The 25,002-nt window shown below is 43.7% G+C and overlaps 1 protein-coding gene across 1 annotated transcript in view; it reads right to left on the bottom strand.

Annotated features, from left to right (window-relative positions):
- LOC115092303 (cohesin subunit SA-2-like) overlaps positions 1–25,002 on the bottom strand; it is a 360,840-nt gene that overhangs the window by 297,311 nt on the left and 38,527 nt on the right. The window contains exons 3-5 of the mRNA XM_029603069.1: positions 20,758–20,854; positions 8,695–8,768; positions 2,553–2,624 (exon numbers count right to left, since the gene is read on the bottom strand). Coding sequence (XP_029458929.1) covers positions 2,553–2,624; positions 8,695–8,768; positions 20,758–20,854 — 243 coding nt within the window. The remainder of the gene's footprint in view (positions 1–2,552; positions 2,625–8,694; positions 8,769–20,757; positions 20,855–25,002) is intronic.

Raw genomic sequence — 25,002 nt, 5'->3', positions numbered from 1 at the left:
ATCCAATTTAATTTGAATTGCATTGTCTTAGGCCACAGTTGATTTCTGTCTTCTGCTTCCCCATTAAGGATAACTGTGCTTTTCCCATGCTAATACTGTATCCATCACCTCTTCTGGGAGGCTGTTTCATGACCCACTACTGTTTCCAGGGAGAAATATTTTCTAATGTTACTCCCAAGTCTATCCCTCTTAAACTTATGTATTAGTGTGAGGCAACAGAGGACAAGAAGATTATCTAGATGTATGCAATAGGACTCAGGCCCCATGTTTGTATGAAAGTATGATCTGAGGTTAGTACTGATAAGATGTGATGGTAAAAGTATATTCTTAAAATGATGAATGAGGATGTAAGAAACAGACATTATTTTGTACAAGGTCAGCATGTTGCTTGTTGGAAAGATAACGCACACACAGCATTGTTTCTATCAAAAAGAACTTCTGGTCTGGCACCTAGCCCCCCTTTGCAGTTGTCCCCCCTCCCTTTTTACTAGAAGCAGCCTGGAATACCTTACAGCCTACCCAGCCTTCCCTTTGTTCAACTTAAAGTCTGCAAGCTTCAAAGTCATATACACACAAAATGGAGATAGGTTTTAATTAAAAGTATAAGAACACCACTTACTTAAAGCCAGCTAGCAGATTAAGAGTTAAATTTTGATCTTGACTGGCAAGCACAGCACAAATTGTTTTGCTAAAGATGAAGCTGAAACACCTGGCATATACCCAGATAGGGAGCCTGCCTGTGTTTTGTCTTTGTGTATGTGAGTGAAAGGGAACCTGCCTGTGTTTTGTCTTTGTGTGTGTGAGTGAAAGGGAACCTGTGTGTGTGTGTGTGTGTGTGTGTGTGTGTGTGTGTGAGAGAGAGAGAGAATGGTAAACTGCCTACATATGTTGCTTGGGGGGATGTGAATGGGAGCCTGCCTGAGTGTGAGAGATAGAGAAAGAGAGATGTGGTTTAAAGAGCCTGAATGTAAATGTGGTTTAAAGAGCCTGAATGTAAATCTGAGAGAGACCAAGTGGGAGTGAGAACCTGTGTGAGGGAGTGTATGGGTGTGTGGGAGTGGGAGCCCGTGTGCAAGAATGAGAGCCTGTGTGTGTACATATGTATGGGAGTGGGAGCCTGCATATGAGAAAGAGAATGTGAGAGCCTGTGTGTTTGTGTGGCAATATGAAGCTGTGTGAGAAAGAATGTGGGTGCCTATGGAGGAGGAATGGGAGCTTACATCTGAGAGATAGCATGTGACAGTGACAGCCTGTGTGTGTACATATGTATGGGAGTGGGAACCTACATATAAGAGCCTGTGTGTGTCTGAGGGGGAATGAGAGCCTGTATGTGAGACAGCATGTGTGTGAGAGCCGGTGTGTTTGTGAGAATGGGAACATGCGCATAAGAGCAAGTGTGAGAGTCTGTGTATGTGGGAGTGGGAGCTTGTATATGAAAGAGCATGTAAGAGTGAGAGCTTGCAAGTGTGTGGGAATGGGAGTTTGCATGTGAGAGAGAGAGAGAGAGCGTGAGAGTGAGAGCCTTCATGTGACAGAGAGCATATGACAGTAGGAGCCTGTGTGTCAGAGAGAGCATGCAAGCATGGGATGCTGTGTGAGAGAAAGCTTGTATGTGAAAACATGCATGTGAGAGATGGTGTGTGTATGTGTATGGGTGGGTAGAGGAAGGAAAGCAGACAGGAGGAGAGAGAAGAAAAAGAATAAGAGACCCTGAAAAAGAAATAAGAAAATGACAAGGGGGGGGGGAAAAAAAGAGACTGGGACCAACTGACTAGAAAAATAAGATCAGAGAACAGAGGTAAAAAACAATTTTTGCCTTTCAGCAATTGGAATATGCCATCTTTGGGAATGTACATTTCTTACATATTTGTATTTTGGTTTTTCTTCAGTATTCGAGTTTGTCTGTATTTAAAGGTTCAGTTCTTGTGTAACTTAAATTTTTGCTGTGAAAAATATGGTACTTATCACTAGCTTTTATGGCATTATGGTCCTTTCTTTCTTATTGCTATTTTAAACAGAAGTTTTTTCTTTATTAATTTCATTTGCAAGCAAAAAAAATGATTTTGAATGTTATTGCAGAAAATATTTTTTTCATTCACATATTTTATTGTAACTGTTAGTAGATTAGGCGATTATTTTAAGGGATGGCTTTAGCTAATTTTCCCTCTAAGGGCTAGTATGCGCATAAAATTGATAGGCTTTTTGCATCAAAGAAAGTAGTGCTTACAAGGTAATGTAGGAGGGTGCACTGTGACCTAGAGCACCTGACAGCAGAACATTTTCTGGTGCACCACCAACTTCAATGGTCACTCTATGTCCCTGTCTGAAAGAACTGTTTCACACCAGTCCATAACAAGAAACTTTTCGGTACTAAGCAATATGTTCTTTTGCATGCGTTCGGTATGTATATAAGGCATTTTTCTATCTCAAGTCAATTTTGAAATTTTAAGGCAAGAAAATAAGCTGCAATTTTCTATATTTTATAAAACAGACTAACTTTTAGAAATAAACAACCGTAACATTCACTAAGGGGGAAAAATAAAATTATTTACCATGACCATAGGCCAAGTAACAGTAAGAATCCAAGGATAAGCCATGAACTTCTTGTATTGCAGTCCTGTTTCCTGAAAATCAAATGCAGAAAGACAACTTTTATGAAGGAAAAGGAAATACACAAAAGAGAATATAAACTGTTACCATATACATATTTCACATATCTAAGATTATAACAAGGCTTGGTTTAATATTTTTAAAAATTTGCTTAGCTGGAACACTGGCAGATTTTGTTTTGCAAGAGGCAAAAGGTTTTGCCAATTTCATCCATAGTGCAGTTTTCAATCAAACTTTGCATTAGTTTCCAGCAAAATTAAAATTTTCAACTGAAAATGTCAGCATTTTCATCACCAGTACCATACAAATGTTTCCAAAACAGTGGGTTTCAGTTAGGTGTTAGAGGAGAAATGCAAGAGTGAGAAAAAGAATTAAGAACAAAATTGAACTGCAAATCATATAAGTGCTTTTAATTTCAGCTTTCGGCTAAATCCTTAATATTTATAGGACAATATTATTTTAGTTTCTAGTTTTTATAGAGCTAAACCTATTCTAAAAATTTGGTTGCTGTAAGTTGAGTGGCTCAGGAGATAATGTGCACACACAGAGAGACAAAGTGAAAACATAAGTGTAACCCCTCCTTAATGTACAAGTCTGGTACGGATAGGCACATAAACTTATTTGTACTCTTTGGGGCAGGAACCCAGGCTAGCTGTACTACTTTCCTTCCCTCCCAGGATGTAGGTTCAACAGACTTGGGGATGAAAGGAGTCCTCTCGGTTCCCAGTGCGGGGTGGCTAATTCTCTGTAGGTATCCCTGGGAGAGCAGTACTTTTCTGTTTGCTGTGCGCCGAATGACAAATAACCACTGAAGCCACTGTGTTAGTGTCCAAAAAATAATTCTTTACTGGTCAATAAATGAGAAATGGCACAAGTCTTTGATCTACAACAGCACAATGAAATAGTCTGTTACCATGTTCTCCAAATCTGTACAGGAGTATCTCAGGCCAGCCAAGGGAATTCCTACCATCCAGGGCTTGGAAAAATAGGTTCTCCAGGTGGGCAGGGTGTCCTTTGAATGGGCAGAAGCAGCCCTTCCCATTGGCAAGAATAGTTTATTTCTGTCTCTGTACAGAAAGATAAATCTTTCTCTTCCCATGGTTGATTGAAGCACTGGTTGGATGGCTTCACTGATGTTAGGCTTTGCCTTTTACTCTCAGTTAGTTGACCGAACCCTTCTTTGATCTTACTGCAGTCCTTATATCTCTTCTTCGAATCCTGATGGGAGGGATCCCTTGGAGCAGGAATTTCTGTGCTCCAAATAAAGCAGGACGAGCAACTTCCTCCTGGATGTTGAACTTAGGGGCAGATTTTCAAAGGCTACAAGCGTAACATACGCGCATAACCTGAGAAAATCTGCCCCTGCGCGCGCCGAGCCTATTTTGCATAGGCTCCGCGGCGCACGCAAGCCCCGGGACGCGCGTATGTCCCGAGGCTTCAATAAAGGGGTAGGAAGGGGGCAGGTCCGGGGGCGGGTCCAGGGACGGTCCCGAGGCCTCCTTCGTGCGGCTATGCCGAAGGTTCCGCCGCGCGCAAGATACGCCTGCTTCAGGCAGGCATAAGAAATAAAATAAGGTAGGAGGGGGGGGATTGAAAAAAGTTCCCTCCAAGACCGCTCCGATTTCGGAGCGGCCTTGAAGGGTACGGGGAACGCCATCAGGGCTCCCCTCGGGCTCAGCGCGTGCAAGGTGCACATGTGTGCACCCCCTTGCGCGCGCCGACCCCAGATTTTATAACATGCGAGCAGCAGTGCGCTCATGTTATAAAATCGGGCGTGGATTTTGTTCGCGCGGGTTGCGCGAATAAATCTACACCCGCGCATAAGTTTTAAAATCTGGCCCTTAATCTTTACACGACTAGGAGTAACACTAGGATGACTCCTTACAGCAGGTCACTGTCACTCCCTTCCTCACTGAGGCTATTGGGGGGAGCAGGTCTTACGTAACCTGTCCAGGTCCAGACCCAGGGTTCCCCGATCCCAGGAGCTGAACAGACTCCAGCAAGGCCCCTACCACTTAAAAGTTTAAATTACAAACAATTAGACTCAGAAGGATAACTCCCACAAACAGGTTATGTACTGGCTGGGCAGAAACCCTCCCGACCCTGGCCAGGACCACCAAACAGGGCTTGCTTGGCTCCTCTGGCTGGACCTGTAAAATAACAAAACCTAAGCTCCTCTCTCCCTCTGAACACTGTTCACAACTCAAAGGACTGCCTCCCAAGCTGCAGCAAGGGTGCGGTTATACACTGTGACAAGTGGGCTGGCCATGCCAGACTCCGCAGAAGGAGGGGCTGCATTTGAATGGATCTAGCTAATACACGGATATTAAACACCCAGGGCTTACTGGTAACCCGAGAAGATGCCCAGGTTTCACAGGCAATTTTTTTTTTTTTTTTAGAAAAATAGCAGTAAAAAGACGAGAAAATGGAAGATTTGTTTATATTTAACAGTTTGTTTCTATGGATTCAGTTTGTTGTCTTTTTTTTTTTAATTTGTTAGCGAGAACAACTCTCAGTACCCCTTCCACTCAATGAGCCACACAGCTTCCCTTTGCTGCTTGATAACTTCCCCAACTATATGCATCAACAGACAAACAAAACCAAAAGAAACTAAAGGGAGAGGAGAGAGATAAAGATCTTTAGTCATGCATTCTCCCTTTACGGTGTGTTATTAGCTGTGCTGGCTGGCAAAGAAAAACAATAACAAAAACTAGCCAGGACAACCAGAAAAGGTAACAAAAAAGTTCTAAGACAGCCTACCTGTTAATTTAAAAAAAAAAAGAAAAGAAAAGAATGAAAAGCCATGGCTAATACAAACAAGAAATCAAGGTCAAATTATTATGTGGAGTTTAATAGAAAATTGACAGCTCCGAAAATTTTTCTTCTATTATATTCATTGAAAAGTGAATACTCTCAGAATGGTTCTGGGATAACAGCAGTCTTAAGACCTCATTTGATGATGGCATTGTCAGTAGAATCACATTTCTCAACTCATAATATTTAATAGTATAAACGGAGCTCCTCTACAGAAACATTAGTTTTTTTATGCAAATGAAGTAGATTGGTTTTGTAGAAAGCCCTCTGACAAAATCTGGAGGAGTTTTGTTGTTTCTCTGACAAGTATCACAGGACTAAATTAATCCATCTAGCATGGAAGATTTGGATGCTGGCAATCTTCTTACCAGATCTGAACAGAACAAGCTATTCAGTCTTTCTGAACAGTCATCTTTATCAAATGTAGCTTTTGTATTCTCTTTACATCCAACAAGCGGAAACTTTTCTTCACATTAACAAGACTGTGACAAAGAAGGCAAGACAATTTCCAGGCTGGAAAAATCTTTGAATTTACTTTAGGAACAAAACTGGAAACAGTATGTAACCCTTTATCCTACAAAAAAACTGAAGAAAAGGTAAATTTGTTAACCCTAAGAGCCTTCTCACTCCTTGCCTTGCTTGTGGCCTACCTATGCCTTATCTTGCTCTATGGCCTAAATAGGCCTTACCCTGCTTAGTGTGCCTTTGGGCTTCAGTGTTCAGTGCTCCTTCATTTGTGTGACCTGGCCCTGTCCAGTCCTGCCTTTGCCTAGTCTGTCTATGTCCCGCCCCAATCCTGGTCCTGTGCCTGTCTTTGCTTCCAGTCTTGCTTGACTCCATGGTGAGACCGCACCTTGAATACTGTGTACAGTTCTGGTCATCGCATCTAAAAAAAAGATATAGTTGCACTGAAGAAGGTACAGAGAAGGGCAATAAAAATGATAAAGGGGATGGAACAGCTCCCCTATGAGGAAAGGCTAAAGAGGTTAGGGCTATTCAGCTTGGAGAAGACACGGCTGAGGGGGAATATGATAGAGGTCTTTAAAATCATGAAAGGTATTTAACGAGTAGATGTGAATCGGTTATTTACACTTTCGGATAATAGAAGGACTAGGGGCACTCCATGAAGTTAGCAAGTTAGCAAGTATGTAAGACTAATTGGAGAAAATTCTTTCACTCAAGGCACAATTAAGCTCTGAAACTTGTTGCTAGAGGATGTGGTTAGTGCAGTTAGTGTAGCTGGGTTTAAAAAAGGTTTGGATGAATTCTTGGAGGAAAAGTCCATTAACTGCTATTAATCAAGTTGACTTAGGGAATGGCCTCTACTATTACTGGCATCAGTAGCATGGGATCTTCCTAGTGTTTGGCTAGCTGCCAGGTTCTTGTAGCCTGGTTTGACCTCTGTTAGAAATGGGATGCTGGGCTTGATGGACCGTTGGTCTGACCCAGCATGGCAATTTCTTATGTTCTTATGCACTGCACCAGCTTCTGTTCCAGTTCAAGCTCCAGGCCTTGCTGCACTCTGTTCCAGTTCCAATCCTCACCTATAATCACCGTGATGTATTGCTATTGCAGCCAAGCCCTACTGGTCCCCAGATCCCAAGGGTTCATTCTGCCAACTAGTCATTCTTCCGCATTAGACGTATATGCTCCAGTATGCAAGAGTTTGAAAAACAATTGGAGCTATTACGGGATAGATTCCTACAACGAGGATATCCTAAAAGGACAGTGAAACAAGCTTACAAACGGGCAAAGTTTGCAGATAGGCAGGCTTTGCTCCAATACAAACCTAAGAAGGAGGATCCATAAATAGTGTGCATGCTAAAACAAATGATGGCATCGGCGGCGAATGTGACATCAATTCGGCAACATTGGCATATCTTAAGATTGCACGATATTTTTAAAGAACATCCATTGATTGTCACAACGAGGGGCAGTAACATTCGGAACAGACTGTTTCATGCACAGGCACGTCAAAACATAGAACAAGTAGATAGAAGTCATGTCAAATGTGGTCAGTGTACACATTGTTGAAGGAACAGTATGGATGGACCCAGTAACAAAATATAAGGTGTTCCGTAAAATGTTAACCACTTGCAATTCTGATCACATAGTGTACGCATTGATCTGTCCCTGTCCGAAAGTATATATAGGTAGGACGACACAGAGCATGAGAATCAGATTAAATGAACACAAGTCCCTTTTGAATACTTAGACATTATCAGCCCCGATTGTTGCACATTGCTCACAATACGAACACACGTTCGCACAATTGAAATGGACAATCATGGATCAGGTTAAGGCATCATCTCGAGGTGGTAATTGGATAGACATCTTGAACTGAAGAGAGGCATTCTGGATTTTTACATTAAAAACTCAAGACGCCGAGCAGACTCAATGAAGAACTAGACTGGAGTTCTTTGCTTTAGTAGTACATGAGGACGGAGGACAAACATGTTGTTGGATTGGAGATCGCTGAAATCAGGTAGAGAACATAAAGGAGTCATCAATATGGAGATTTGATATAACATGGCGACATGAAAGCACAACCTTAACACTGTGAAGCAAGTTTTAGGACGTAGACATGGAGTGAATAACTAAGCGCCAAACATTTCCATCGATTAAAACTACATGAAAGTACCCTGAAGAAAGATCCACGGATATGAAACGAGGCCCCGTTGGGAAATGGTCATATAAAAAGATGTCAGTTGATGTTAGAGGAAAGTATTACATTTAATATAAGGTTGGCGCCTGGGAAACGGTCATATGAACAGATAAGTCGGTTGATGTTAGAGGAAAGCATTACATTTAATATAAGGTTGGTGCTTGAAAGCTTGTGTTGGCAAGATTTGAAGAAGAAAGAGCATTTAAACTATTTAAATGCTCTTTAATAGTTGGAATATATGCTGGAATATATAAAACCAAAAAATATAAGGTCAGAGGAGGTTGGTTAATGATTATATGAAGCACATTACCTTGTGGTAGTGACAAAATAACATGGTATGAAACCTTCCACTCCCACCTTTAAAACTTTTTTTTGCTGGTTCTTGTCGAGACATAATTTGAATTTTTAGAAGACGGGTTGAAAAGTTGTCACGGGAGTTTAAAAGATATAAAACAAAAAAAGCAGTTAATAAAATAATGAACTAAGGGGATGACATTAATTGAGTTTCAAAGTGTGTGTCCCTCTGAATATAGTTTGAGTGCATTGATTTATTGGTATCTCAATAAAAATTTAAATCATTTGTTAATCAACAGATACTTAATTACCTTATCAAACTTTTCGGTCACTGTCTGCATGACAGTGTTACTGTACATTTGAAACCTCTCCGCTGTAACCATCCCTATGTAAAGAAAATAGAGACACAACATTAGATTTTATTTCTTAATGAAGAGATTTTTTTAAGGGGTGGTTCACACCTCTCCTTTCCCCTTAACATGTCAAACATATTTAAATTTAAATTGTTATACCTTGCTTTTCACATTAAGTAACAGAAAAGTCATCAGTCCTCTTGTAGTAAGCATGCCCATAACTGTTGAGTCAAGCTTTCCATTCTCCATTTGGAAATCTCCTGACAAAATGAAACCACTATACAAAGACCCTGGTCACCATGTTGGAAATGTTGTCCATTAAAAGAAGTTTGCAAAACCCCCATTTTTTTTTTTTTTTTATCAACATCACTGAGTTCACAGTAGCACTGATGGGCTACTGCAGCACAGAAGCCCAGCTTGGCAGAACTCCAAAAATGATGCCTCATAGAAAATCAAAGCCCATAATGAAGCAAAGTGTATTCAATACAGCAATCAACTTAATAACCACTATGTACCAGATTGTTATGAATTTCTTGGTCTCTGCATATTCCGTTACCATGTTCTACACCATGCACATAGATATAGACATACTAAGAGACCTAGATAGTAAAACAAAACACTTAAAAAAAAAAACATGCACATTAAAAAGCCACCTAACAAGGGATAAAAAAAGATTTAGCATGGCACGGTAAATAATGTCCTCAACAGCATGGTCGTACTAGTCTCATGCATGGAAAATGCACTGATATCATGAACATGTTACTAAGAAGCCAAATAGTGTGAGCATGTCAAACTGAGCATGCTTATTTCTTCTTCTCTTCACTCCTGCTGCCTAGCTTAGCATTAGAGGGTTACTTGCCAGAGCAATAAGAAGTGGGAGAGCATTATACCCTAGGAGCAGAAACCTGACATTTATTGCATGTTATAAACCAGCTGTCTTCTGTGTCAGTAGGTATTTTCAGAGTGTTGTCAGAGGACATGGATGAATGAGAAGCATGCCAGGAAGGAATCTGGCCACCCCAACTCAGAAGGGTACCACCAGGCAGAGTCAAAGCTAGGTAATTTGGCGCATATGGCCAAATGAAAAATTGCATCCTCACCCTCTGCAGAACACATGACACCACAGTAAGGAGATTCTGTTAAATGTTTATACAGCAATGCCAAAGGTTATGTTCAAGAGCATTAGGTGCCTCAGACAAACCTATAGCCTTGCACCCTGTCACGCCCTCCCTACACACAAAAGTTATGCATATATCATAACAGATTTTATATGAAAAAGAATATTCAAAGTATAGTCTTCTGAAGTAAAGTATCACTTACAATATATTATCTTTACATGCAATGCTATGGTGCCAATCAGAAAACCCTGCAAAAAAGCAAAACAGACACTTGGAACCCATTTCATATTAGGCTTCTGTAAAGCACCATGGGCATGGGCTTGGCCCTCAGAAAGCCAGGAAAAAACAGAATTACAACACAATAAACTTTCTATATCAAAGCAGCACTAACTGCCATCATTCAAACAGAAACACCCTACCTATGAAAAGGCAACAATGCAAATATTACACTAGGCCCTAAAACACCAAAATACCTCCTATTAGGAAAACAGAAGAAGCCAAGATGCTATAAATCCTTCCACAGAAATTGTATTCTAGTAGAATACTTTACTTCAGTCACACAGGCAGAACACAGATAGACTTCAAAAAAACAGAATAAAAAGAACATAAAATATAAAAAGAAACATGCAGGCAAAAACTGAACTGGAAATTGCAATAAGCCAAATTCTGTATGCAGTGCAACAATGGAAAAAAATTAACATTACTATTCCTCATAAAACAATAAAATAAAAAAATATAAATTTTAGCAATAGTAGTAAAATCACACCAATAAAAAGTATAATTCAAAACAGCTAATGAACAGAATATTATCCAATAATTAAATTCATATAAAGAATTTCTGAACACCAATAAAATATTTCAAAACAGACATCAATTAATATTTAAAACTAATAAGGATTTTGTAAAAATCCCCGCTTTCCATACCAGGAACTTTTGATTTCCAGATGCTCTCAGACTGTCATGGAGACAGAGAAGAAGAGGGGTTGTTGTGTACAACCTTTCTCCACACAAACACACACACATGCATATACCTTCAGTCACATAATCACACATGCTTTCTATCAGGCTCTCACACAGAGATACACGTTTGCTCTGTCTCACACAAACATGCTCTCACACACATACATTTATGCTCTCTCACTCATACACACACATGCACATGCCCTCTCACACACTAAACATATGGACTCTCACTTGTACACATATTCCCTCTTACATGTTTTCTCACACACACACACTCATGCTCTCTCTCATTTCCCCCACCTCTTGAAACAACAACAGCAGCAGCATCCTTCTTCAGCTCCTGCAGACAACAGAATGAAGTCTTCTTGGGGCCGATCCAGCTTTGGCCTAATGCACTTTCTGCAGAGCAGGCTGCTTCACTCCTCCTCCTAAGACCCCACTGGAGTCTCCAGCAGGGCCACGGAGCTTCTCCTTCTAAGGTCCCTCCTACATTTCCGGCTGGGCTGCTGCATTCCTCCTCCTAAGGCCCTTCCTGCAATTCTGACATGGCTACAGCACTCCTCCTTCTCTTAAGACCCTGCCAGCAATTCCACCGGGGCTGCAGTGCTCTTCCTCCTTCTCATTCCTCCTCCTCCTAAAGGCCCTCCTGGCGATTCCAGAGGATGACACTGCCTATGACATCAGTGATAAGAGGCATTACTGACAGCACTAGGGCGCCCCTCCAGTAGCAGCACCTATGGCTGAGGCTATATTGTCTATAAGCACACTGAGGCTCTGGTACAGGCCTCTAACTACTCAACAATTATCTTGTAGTGAAGGTACTACTCAATAGTCTGCTACTGCCTCAAGGCTCAGAGAAATGACCTTTGAACTCAAACCAAAACTACTGGTCAGCACAAAACAACTTTTTAACGCTTAGACTGTAGTTTATCCCCCCAAGCATCTGAATGCCTACCATGGTCTTTGGCCACAATAACAATGTCAATGATAGCAAAGACCTAAGTTCACTGGTATCCTATTGATTAGAAATACATTTGTCTTGTGTAAAGTAAGATGGATTTATTTTTCAAGTGCTCTAGTGTGTTGCTGCTATCTTGGACTATCTTTATCATCCTTTTTCTCTCCTTCATGTCTTGCTGGTGCCCTTTGACAATTTTTTCACATTGGAGATAGGACAGTGGAAAAGCCCACTGGCTTGTCATGTCCCCTGCAGGGAGAACACCTGCATGGGAAGCAACCTGTTTTTGTGACTGGCTAGAGACTTGGGGGTGGGTTCCCCACAAAAAAGGTTGTTCATGGATACATGTTTAAATGTCAGCAGTGCTCACTGGCCAATACATCCATATCGGTATGAAACTTCTGTGCCATGTACACTGAGGTGTTGAGCAATGCTTGAAAACTTCTGTGAGTTGTGTCTTGTTTGAGAAGATATGTTTATTTATTTCTAATTTATTAAATAGCAACACAACAGATTCCAGATCTGGCCAGAGCAGTTTACAATTAAAACCACAATAAAAATATACTTTCAATGTAATCATGTGCATAAACGTTAAAAACAACCCCATAAAATAACAAGATATTTAATAGTGTGTGAATGGTGTGAATATATGGACATGTGTAAGAATTCCCTCCAAAAGTGTACATTAACTGTGTTTTGTTTGGGCAAAGAGAAGTATAGGTAAATGTACTCATCCCCAAAGGCCTATGTGCACAGTTATAGTATGTCTCTCCTGTCCATGGCCTCCATTTTCTAGACCCTTTATTTCCAGTTAGTTTATACATCTCAAAAGCATTCCAAGTTTAGCATGCTCACACGATTTAGCTTCCCCTCAGTAATGGGGTCCCGATAATAAATTAACATTAGTCTAGTGTTCAGCTGGTGATTGCTAGGTAAAGAGCATGGAAGGCAAGTATACCACATTGCTTACCAAGTCCATGCTAAACTCTCACTTTTATGTGCAGATGTGAATATTTTGCCATGCTCATGCTAACATCTTTCAGGACATCCTTGAACATACACAGCAATGTCTTCCTGCATATCTCACTATTTTAGCACATATCATGCACACTAAAGTTCATTGCATAGGCCTTTAAATATAGAAAGAAGACTGAAAAGAAATAAAATGAAGATTTAAATACTCTGCACTAAGATTGTAATTGTATAACTGGATTATAAATTTAATGCACTGGAGAAATTACTTACCTGATAATTTTGTTTTCCTTTGTGTAGACAGATGGTTATGTGCTCCCCTGCTAGCAGATGGAGACGGAGTCAGGTTTCAAAGCTGACGTCATCTTAGAAATACCCCTGCAGTGACCTCAGCCATTTAGTATTCTCTTCAAATGCCATTGTGGACATACTATTGAAAAACTTGAATAAAATTTGATTACAACTTAATAACTTGATTAAAAATGGATGACTGCAACTGTACTCAACCAAACATAAGCGCTGAATCCCAGCAATATTATAGATGCCCTGGATCTAGGGATAGGGCGACTGTTAATCTGTAACCTCTTGGAATCGAGATTCACCTCATGGGCAATTCCTTGGCAACCGCAGGCAGGATGCTGAGTCCATCTGTCTACACTAAGGAAAACTAAATTATCAGGTAAGTAATTTCTCCATTTCCTAGCGTGTAGCCAGATAAGACTCAGCACCAAGGGAATGCACAAAACCTACTCCCGAAAGGGGCAGGAGGCTGCCCACGGTCCAGTTAGCACTGCCCTTGCAAAGGCTGCATCCTCTTGGGCCTGGACATCCAGGAGATAGAACCTGGAGAAGGTGTGCAAGGAAGACCACATCGCTGCTCAGCAGATGTCGACGGGAGACAGTAGCTTAGCTTCTGCCCAGGATACTGCCTGGGCCCTAGAGGAATGATCTTTAACCTGAAGGGGATAATGGCTTCTCTGACTCTACATAAGCTCCCGTGATCACTTCCTTGATCCAGAGAGCTATGGTAGTTCGTGATGCTGCTTCGCCATGTTTCCTTCCAACATGAAGAACAAACAAGCGGTTCGTCTTGCGCACTGGTTCTGAATGGTCCAGATACCGTACTAAAAACCTACTGACGTTTAAGTGGCGTAGGAGGCAGTAGTCTTCCATGTCCTTGCGTCTATCTTGGGACGGTAAGGAAATGGATTGACTCACTGAAACTCTGAGACTACCTTTAGCAAGAAGGAAGGAATGGTGCGAAGCTGGAATGTTCCTGGAGTCAACCGGAGGAACGGCTCCAGGCACGACAGCACCTGTAGTTCAAAGATGAGATGAGCTGAGCATATCGCCGCCAAGAATACAGTCTTCAGCGTTAACAGGCATAGAGACAGACTGCACAGTGGCCAGAAGGAAGGCCCTACTAAAACATTCAGTACTAGATTGAGGTTCCAAGGGGAACTGGCCACTTTAAGGGTGGTCGGAGGTGTTTAACCCCTTTCAGGAAATGGGCCAAGTCCGGATGTTTCGACAGGTGGGCTTTGTTCACCTCACCTCTGAAACAGGAGACAGCCGCTACCTGGACCTTCAAGGAGTTGAAGGAAACCTTTTGTTCAGGCCATCCTGTAAAAATTCCAGAATCATGGGGATCTTGGTCATCTGAGGGGACACCCTGCATTCCTCGCACCAGGCCTCAAATATTCTCCAGATTCGCACATACACCAAGGACGTCGAGAACTTCCACGCACAGAGCAAGGTGGCAATTACTGCCACCGAATATCCACGCTTTGTCAGGCGAGCCCTCTCAAGGACCAGACTGTAAGACAAAACAGAGTTGGGTCCTTGTGAAGGATTGGACCTTGCTGGAGAAGGTCCCTGTGCAGAGGGAGGCATAGGGGGTTCTCCATCAGAAGTCTCCGCATGCCTGCATACCATGAGTGTCTGGGCCAACCCGGGGCCACCAGAAGGACTAATCCTCTGTGGTGTTCGATCTTGCAAATGACCTTGCCCAGTGGAGGCCACGGAGGAAGGCATACAGTAAGTCCTCCTCTGGCCAGGTCTGGACAAGGGTGTTGATTCCTTGGAAGCGGCGATCTCTTTTGCGACTGAAGAATTTGGGAAACCTTCACATTGTGAGATGTGGCCAGTAGGTCAATGAATGGGAGGCCTCAGAGATCTACCAGGAGCTGGACAACTCTGGTTGACAACACCCATTCTCCTGGATCCAGACTCTCCCAGGTGAGAAAGACTGCTCTGACGTTGTCTTTTCCCACGATGTGGGAGGCCGAGATCCCTTGTAGATTTAACTCCACCCATTCTATAAGGGGGTCTATTTCCAGAGACACTTGGTGGCTTTTGGTTCCTCCCTGGCGGTCGATATAGGATACCATTGTTGCGTTGTCCAACATCATGTAGACTGTCTGGCCCTGGAGTCTGTGGCTGAATAGCAGACACACTAACCTGACAGGCGGTTTATGTTCCAGCTCGCCTCTTCCTTGGTCCATCGCCCCTGGGTTATCAGTTCCTGATAGTGAACTCCCCAACCTCGGAGGCTCGTGACCATTGTGAGGACTAGCCAGTTCGGTGGGGACAGGCTTACACCTTTGCTTAGGTGAACTTCCTGTAGCCACCACTGGAGCCAAGAGCATACTTCCATCAGTAGGTGGTGGCGAATCAAATAGTCTTGAGACAGTGGGTTCCAACGTGACAGCAGGAAGCGTTGTAGTGGCCACATGTGTGCCCTCGCCCACGGTACTACCTCCAGGGTTGACGCTATCAGGCTGAGGACCTGGAGTTAGCTCCACAACCTGGAGCACATCGTGTTCATTAACCAATGACTTGGTACATCAGCTTCCTTATCCTCGAGGGAGGGAGGAAGACTTTGTCCTGCTTGGTGTCCAGGTCCAGGTACTCTAAAGACTGGGAGGGCTTGAAGCTGCTCTTCCATGTTCACAACCCAACCAAGTTCCTGAAGCAGGAACATGACCCTGCTAGTCACCTGGAAGCTCTCTTCCAACGCCTTCACCCGGATCAGCCAGTTGTCTAAGTAAGGATGCACCAGGATTCCTTCTTTCCTCAGTGCTGCCGCCACAACCAATATATTTTTGGAGAATGTTCTGTGGGCAGTTGCCAGGATGAAAGGCAACGCCCAGAACTAATAATGGTGGCCCAATACCACAAAGCATAGGAAACGCTGGTGATCTTGACGGATTGGAATATGAAGGTAGGTCTCCGAGAGGTCCAGGAAGGTTAAGAACTCTCCTGGATGTACGGCCATTATGACGGAGCACAGAGTTTCCATGCAGAAGTGAATTATACACAGATGACGATTGACGCTCTTGAGGTCCTGGATGGGGCAAATGAACCCTCCCTTCTTTGGTCCGATGAAATAGATGGAATAACGCCCCGTATTTTCCTGGGGTACCAGAGTTATAGCCCTCAAACTGAGGAGCCTTATCAATGTAGATTCCACTGCCAGTTTCTTGTGCTTGGAGTGGCAAGGTGACATCACGAACATGCCCCGAGGGATGCTGCAGAATTCCAGAGCGTATCCTTCTCGTATGATGTCCAGTACCCATTTGTCTGACGTGATCTCAACCAACTGCTGATAGAAGAGGGATAGTCTGTCCCCTATCTCCTCATCCCATGGATGAGTAGGCGAAACCTCATTGGGAAGTTCGGGCCGAACCTAAGCTCGAACTAGTTTCTCTTTTTAAATGTCGGCTCCAAAAGTACTGAGACCTTCCTGAGGGTCGAGAAGTCTGAAATAACAAGTTTCTGTAGGGCCGAAAGCACTGGGAGCCCCTGGCCCGACCCCTCATGTTCAAGGGGCGCTGCAACCTCTTTTTCTTTTCTTCTGATAGCTGCGGCACTGGAGATTCACCCCACTTACTGGCCAACCTTTCCAATTTGCTTCCGAATAGGAGGGATCCCTTAAAGGGCATCTTCGTGAGGTTTGACTTAGAGGTTACATCCGCTGACCAATTTCGCAGCCATAGTGGTCTTCTGGCCACCACCACCACTGAGGCTACTCCTCTGGCCGAGGAACGAACTAAGTCAGAACTTGCATCCACTAGAAAGGCTGTGGCAGGCTCCATCGCCTCTCCGGAATGTGCCCCTGAGCCATCTACCTCTCTCTCTCGAGAAGCAGGCACAAGCGAGCCACCAGGGCACAACAGGAAGCAATCTGAACTGCCATTGCTGTCGCGTCAAAGGCTTGCTTAAGGATGGATTCCAACTACCTATCATGCACATCCTTCGAGGCTGCTCTCCTTCCACTTCGAAATGGCACAGACCAGGTCGTCCACTTTAGAGAAACACAGGTGTTCTCTGGCCGTCAGGTCCAGAGCCTCCAATGTCCAACCTCCTTAAAAGCTGGCTTCCGGAGCATCCCATTCTAGGTCAATCAACTCCTGGATGGCTTCCAGCATTGTAAAATAGCAAGAGGCTTTCCTTAAAGAGACCAGGATGGGATTCTTCTTTGGTTCTGTCATAGCGTCTGTGCTGGGAATTCCCAGAGTTTTCAGGGTCTGGGAAACTAGGGCCGGCAATTCATCTCTGTGGAAAAATCGTAACATGGTCCGGTATGGCTCCAAGCCTGGAGGGATTTTCCCATCCTCCGAGACTGTATCCCCTTTGTCGTCCATGGTGTCCCGGTCCCCATCTGGGATACCCGTGGTAAGATGAGGCATGATGATATAGCTAGGAGGCCGAGGCCTTCCCAGTTGGGACTTGGTCCAGGCAGGGGCTGACTGTGCCTGTACGAAGGTTTGAAGGCCCTGAAAAATTCCACCCAAGAAAAGGCTGCCAGGTCTATGCTTAGCCCAGGGAGAACTGGAGTAGGTGCCGCAGAATTGCCCTCTCCAGATGTAGACGCAGTCCCAGGATTACTCAGATCCAGGTTGCTCCTGGATAAGATTATGGCTGACCCATCTTCTGAATGGGAGAGATCAGGCTTGGAGAATTTCTGGTCCAATCTTCCATGGGTCTCCTCACAGTGGTGACACAGGAAGGATTCCAGATCAGACTGCGTAACCTTAATATGGCAGGCAGCACAAAGAGTGTCTCGCTTGTGCTTCTTTGCTGCTGAATCCATAATAAACTGTAACTTGTGCGTTCAGCCGGCCGGCATTTGATTCGGGTGCGCACAGATCCGATGCGTGTAAGTGTAGGCACCCTTAAGCGCAAACATACACGTCCGGTTGTGCACGAGCGTATGCATGCACTTATGCATGCAGATATGCATGCATTAGGCGCACAACAGGGCCGACCTGCACTGCGCGTACCAACGGTCTATGGAGGGGAAAATGGCACTGCACAAAACCATGTGCAAGATGGCACCACCACGGCCTGCCACGTGGAGAGCTCATCGAGCCTGAAGCAAGGCCTAACCCATCGGGGGGGGGGGGGGGTGCTGAACCTGCTCGAAAATCCCCTTCCCTTGCCCTAACGGGTTTGGGAACATCGACACACTGAGCAAGGAGACCAGAGGAAAGACCTTCCACGTCTCTGAATCAGAGGAGTTCTTCTTTACTTACCTAGTCTCAGCACTTACCGGCTGAGTACAGAGACAGTCTCCAGCTGAGGGGGAAGAGGGCTTTGGCCTCCACCACCGCGCTCAGCTTCCTGCACTCGCTGCCTTTCAGCTGCTTCAGCAGCAAAGTCCATGCTGGGAACAGGCTACTGGACCAAGACACACCTCTGACGGATCTCGGAAATCGCCTCAGGAATTCTCAACTGGGGGAGGGACCTTTAGGTATCACCGCAAGAGAGCGAGACTCGATCTTTCTCCAATTTAAAGGTAAATCTTCTTTTAATTACATACATTTAATTACATCTTCTTTTAATTACATACATATATATCTCTTGTATTTTTATTGTATAGCTCTATTTATTACAATTATATCTCCTGTATATTTTGTTTTCCACATTGTTCTACTGATCTTTGTAAGGGGCTTTGCCCATAAGTTATTAGTTGTATGTAAACCGATACGATGTGCAAAAGGCTATCGGTATATAAGAAACCTCAAATAAATAAATAAATAAATAAAAATTAATTAGTACGGCAATCCTGCTAAACCACCAATGCTGGTGTAGGGATAGCACGTCCACATCTGCTAGGAGATGGAGAGATACTGAATGGCTGAAGTCACTGCAGGGGTTATATCTAGGGTGACGCCAGCTTTGAAACCTGACGCCGTCTCCATCTTCTAGCAGAGGAGCACATAACCCACAGGTCCTGAGTCCATCTGGCTACACGCTAGGAAATATAAATTTAAGTAATAAATAAACAATGCATATAAAACCAATTGTAGAAAAACTAGACTACACACTCTTTGGGGAAGAGAAATAATTTACTTATTGTACATATATCACTTGTAAAAAGATACTCACCATAACTCTGTACTGATTTTTCAATTTATCTCAATCAGTACTACTACATACATTGTTAGCCTCATAAAGAAATAAACTATATAACTACTTTATCAAATAATCCTAAAAGGATATGTGAAAATTTAGAAATAGATATCTAAAAGCAACAATCACACTTTTGCTCACCGTTTAGTTTCAGCACTAAATTTTAAGAGGTCCATATTCAGTGCTGTTTATCTGGCTAAATTTGGACTAACCTAGACAAATCAATGCCACTACTACAGCGATTAGAAATTATAATCAATCAATCAGGAGCGGCTGCTCAATCGCTGGGATATGAAGATATTAAGAGTTTAAATGCCTACTTGTGAATAATTTATTGAAACTAATATTTAATGACAATTTATGACACCTGTGCTGTATTCAGTGTATGCCAATGTTAATAAATTGTCTTGATGGCAGCCCTACAATGTTTCACACCCCTGAGGAAAGACTAACAGTCTGAAACACGGATCGACTGTGTCGGGACTTTCGTTGGAAATTGGACAGCGTATACCAACATCAAAAAGGGAAGTCTTTATTTTACTCCATAATAGTTTAAAAAGCAGAGCACATTCAGCTCTTTAAATTCAGCACTGTTATGGCTTTATAAACAAGTTCTACGTTTATCTTACGGAAGAGTTCACATAGGCGAAAGAAAAAAATCTTTTATAGCAAAAAAAATTTTCACATAGGAGGAGGGGGTCAGTTAATGATTATACCACCACATAACCGTGGTGCCGAGACACCAATGAGTTTATATGAAACTTTCCCTCTACTCCTTAACAATTTTTAAAATTATCACACAAACAATTTATTAACATTGGCATACACTGAATACAGCACAGGTGTCATAAATTGTCATTAAATATTAGTTTCAATAAATTATTCACAAGTAGGCATTTAAACTCTTAATATCTTCATATCCCAGTGATTGAGCAGCCGCTCCTGATTGATTGATTATAAATTTGGACTAAGCCAGAAAAATGGCAGGATTTAGAAGTCCACCATGCTGACCAGCCCCAGGACAGCTGGATAACTGTTTATCTGGCTAAAAGGTTTTCCAGTAAGCTTTTTTTTTGGGGGGGTGGGGGGGGGGGCAGGGCACAGCTGGCTAAACAGTGACTTTCAGCATTATCTGGCTAACACAGCTGGATATCTTTAGGATTATAGAAGAGCAGTCCTAAAGTTAGCTGGCTAAACTTATCCAGCTAATTCTGACGTAGCTAGGTATATTCAGTGGCATGGGCAAGCTGCTGAAAATCCCAGCAAAGTAAGATGAATACGTTTATCCAGATTTACTTTGATAGCCAGCCAGTGTCTGAATATGAACCTCTAGGATACATATACTTTTTTTTTTTTTTTTTAACAAAAATCTTTTATTTTGCAAAGAAAACAGGTACGCCTTCTAAAGCTGGTTATTCATACCACATACCATAGTATAGCAGCAGCTTAGAACTGAGTATCTCAGAATGAGATCACACACTGCATCACAAAACAGAGAACACAGGCAGCACCAAAACACGCCACAGCATCTCTGTCTATGACAAAGCCATTCAAACTACTCAACCGAGGCAGGCAACCGAAAGATATGATTACCTTGACATCCAGAGCACTGAATGAAGAAATTAATGAGGTCCAGGAGTGCTATGTCTCGATCTTCCTTGTATGCTCCTATCCAATCATCCACCACAGACTGAAAAGGATTACAGAAAAGCACTCAATTATGTGATGATTTTTTTCTACTGCTCAATCCAGGAAATACATACATAGTATCTCCAACAGTCACCCAGCCATGGGTTTCAAATTCTTTATCATCATTGCGCTATACTGTATAAGATTGTAGAGATTACTGGTGTTACAGCTTTCTTTTGTACTGGTGTAGCCACCTACTGGTCACAGCAGCAGTTTTTGAACCAGGGAAGCCAGGGTCAAATCCCACTAACACTCATTCAGGCCTATCCTGTAAAGTGCGGCCGGGTTTACCCTGCTCCTAAGCCGTTTTTAACTTCGTTTTCAGCCGCGTTAGCCCTTCTTGCGATCCCGAATCCCCTTTAACCTACTCCTACCGCGGCCTAAATTCCCTGGGCAACCCCTTCCGCCCGCGGCATGCATATTGCATGCAAACGAGCGAATTAGCGCGATATTGCATGCAAACGAGCGAATTAGCTATTCACCTAGCATCCCGTAACCTGCGCCCCGACTAACGCTACCTTTCCCTGCCGTTTTGTCGCGCGTTTAACCTGCAAACTTACCGCCTACCCTGACCCAGGCGGTAGAGGCATGGGTAAGGGTAGGTGGAAAGCTTTCCCCCAGCCCCCGCTCACCTGCCCCCGCCGCGATCATGGGTGCCAGTCTCCGTGGCAGCCCCAGGCCTCTCCCCTGCTCCCGAAGCCAAAAAAAAAAAAAAAAGCGAAAAAAACGTTGCAGCCCCCCTCCGATGTCCGGACTGGGGCTGCCACGGAGACTGCAACGGCAAAGCGACTTTTCAGTGTCCCCCCTCCTCTCGGAGCAGGGCGGAAAAGCCGCCTTGCTCCGGGAGGAGGGGGGACACTGACAACGGCGAAGACAGCGGCAAAGCGACATTTCAGTGTCCCCCCTCCTCTCGGAGCAGGGCGCGAAAAGCCGCCTTGCTCCGGGAGGAGGGGGGACACTGACAGCGGCGAAGCAACGACGAAGAAAGCGGCGAAGCGACTTTTCAGTGTCCCCCCTCCTCTCAGAGCAGGGAGCGAAAAGCCGCCTTGCTCCGAGAGGAGGGGGGACACTGACAGCGGCGAAGCAACGACGAAGAAGGCGGCGAAGCAACGACGAAGAAAGCGGCGAAGCAACTTTTCAGTGTCCCCCCTCCTCTCGGAGCAGGGCGCGAAAAGCCGCCTTGCTCCGGGAGGAGGGGGGGACACTAGCAACGATGAAGCAACTTACTTTTCTGAAGCCATCATCAGGAACACATGCGATCGTAGCTCCTCCCGATGAAGACAAAGATGGCCGCCTGCACGGGGAAAGCGTGCAATTGGCCGCTCAAGACGTGATGTCGTGACGTCACGTCTTCAGCGGCCAATTGTACGCTTTCCCCGTGTAGGCGGCCATCTTGTTGGGAGGAGCTACGGGAGCCAGATCGTGTTCCTGCTGATGGCTGCAAAAAAGATAAGTTTTGCCGGCGTCCAAAAGCGACTTACTTTTGGGATCTTGACAGATCCCAAAAGTAAGTCGCTTTTGAAAAAAAACAAAATTTGCTCCCCTTTTTTTTTTTGCTTCGCCGCTGTCACCTCTTCTCCCCCCTCCCGGAGCAGGGCGCGAAAGCAGCCTTGCTCCGGGAGGAGGGAGAACAGACTGACAGCGGTCAGGTCGGGTCCGGTCGGGTCCGGGTTGGGGGAAAGCTTCGCCGCTGTCATCTCTCTCCCCTCCTCCCGAAGCAGGCCTTGCTCCGGGAGGGGGGGAGAAGCGCTGTCGGGTCAGATCAGATGGAAAAGTAAGTTGCTTCGCCACTGTCATCTCTCTCTCCACCTCCCGGAGCAAGGAGAGAGATGACAGCGGCGAAGCAACTTATTTTTGCATCCGATCGGACCAGACTTCCTGGTATCTGTCATTTCAAATGACATTTGAAATGACAGATACCAGCGTGGCGTGAAGCCTTAGGCCCGCGCACCCAGGATCCTGTATAGGCGCTCTATCCAGTATCCTGGGTAGCGCGGGACTAAGGCTTTTCGGACGCGGCTTACATTTACATATAATTAGGCTTCAGGATCGAGCGGTAGGTGAGCTGCACTGTGCGGGCGGTAACCGCGGGTGCCGTAGGCACTAACGCAGCTCTTCCTACCGCTCGGTACTGGATCACCCTGATTGTGACCTTGGGCACAGAATTAGAGGGTCATTTACTAAGCTGCATGAGGTGTTTACTGCTTGGTAAATGCCTTAATGCACAATAACAGGAAGTATTTTAAATTCTATGTGTTATTTCACCCTCAGTATTGCAGGTATAATGAGCTACTTTGTAAATGCATGCAAAGCAGCTCATTACTAGCCTAAAACATGTAAATCAAATAACCCGGCTTGCCTTAAAATTCATAAATTGTGCCATTTGATCCAAAGTTAGATCTTAAGAATAGTTTCCATGATTTTTCCCAGCACTGAAGTCAGGCTCACCAGTCTATAGCTTCCCAGATCACCCCTGGAGCCCTTTTTACATATCAGGGTTACCACTGGCCATCCTCCAATTTTCAGATACAATGGACAATTTTAATGATAGGCTACAAATTACTATTAATAGATCTGAAATTTCATTTTTTAGTTCTTTCAGAACCTTAGGGCGTATGCCATCTAGTACGGGCAATTTACTGCTCTTTGGTTTGTCAATCTGGCCTGCTATATCTTCCAGGTTTCACTGTGATTTGATTCAGTCCATCTGAATCATTACCCTTGAAAACCATCTCTGAAACAGATATCTCCCCCAACATCACCTGGAATATTCTGTTCAGTTCTGGAGAACATATCTCAATAGGGACAGAGACAGGATGGATGCTGTCCAGAGAAGGCAACAAAAATGGTGGGGGATCTCCATCAAATGACTTATAAGGAGAGGTTGAAGGACCTAAATATGTATACCCTGGAGGACAGGAGGTGCAGGGGAGATATGATACAGACCTTCAGATACCCGAAAGGTTTTAATGATGCACAATCGACAAACCTTTTCCATTGGAAAGAAGTCAGTAGAACTAGAGATCACGTAATGAAACTCCAGGGAGGAAGACTCAGAACCAACGTCAGGAAATATTTCTTCACGGAGAGGATGGTAGATGGGGGCGGTGCAAGGAGACTGACAGCGACATCCGAGCAGCATTGACAGCCAGGGTTCCGTGGTCAGTACTGCCAGTCACAGGCAGACTCACAACCAACAAACCTTACACCCTCCTCCCTGCACTGTTGTCTCATCCATACATTAAGTCTTCGGTATTCTGCCTACCTCTGGGTGTTGTAGTTCTTACAGGATCCCCATTACAGACATGAAAACGGTGAAGAAGCAGTTAAACACTTTTTGACATGTCACACAAAGTCATTATTTTTGTTCTCAGTTTTTGATTTATATCATAAGCAGTTTTGTAAATACTAACATTATAATCTTGTACTTGTTTTCCTAGACAAAAAGACTCTTGCACTTATAGTTCTAGACAGAAAGACTTTATAAATTAGATAAAAAAATGCTTAAATACAAGATAAGAACATTTTTTAACAGAAACAAGACCCGTTTACATTCCATCAAAATTGCAAACCATAAAAAACCTAATTTACATACGAGGCGAGAATAAAATGGAAGCCAAGGGCAAATTACTATATGTCCATTCAGATCATTTATTTATAATAGAAAACCAATCATAGAAATTTTGACAATTGTGTAACCTAGCTTAGGAGTTGGAAATAAACAACTGTAAATTCTATATAATGCTTGGTTATCGGTAAAATCATTTGAGAAGGAGTTTTGAAGCCTTGCGTGGCATCTGCCTCTCTATAAGGTACCTTATTATTTCATGTTTATGATTTATATTATTTTAAAGCATTTAATAAAAAAAAATTTCTCTACAACTGGTGGCTTTAATCATTCTTATTTTCAGAGAACCACAACATGGGAGCATTTCAGAGTTTCTGAATTTCAACTTTCTACCTAAAAGCCTAAATTTGGCTTTCAGAACTTCCCTCCCACACCATGCTATATCACTGGTGCCCACATGTACCACAACAGCCGGGTCCTCCTCAGCACTGTCTCATCTAGGTAACGCATTAATTCCACCATCTTCTCACCAGGCAAGCAAATTACCAAACAATCCTCATGTCTGCCAGCCACCCAGCTAT

This window comes from Rhinatrema bivittatum, chromosome 5 (genome assembly GCF_901001135.1).
Source record: "Rhinatrema bivittatum chromosome 5, aRhiBiv1.1, whole genome shotgun sequence".
Lineage (NCBI taxonomy): Eukaryota > Metazoa > Chordata > Amphibia > Gymnophiona > Rhinatrematidae > Rhinatrema > Rhinatrema bivittatum.
Note: the sequence above shows the minus strand (reverse complement) of the source record. Positions and strands in the feature narration are given on the sequence as shown.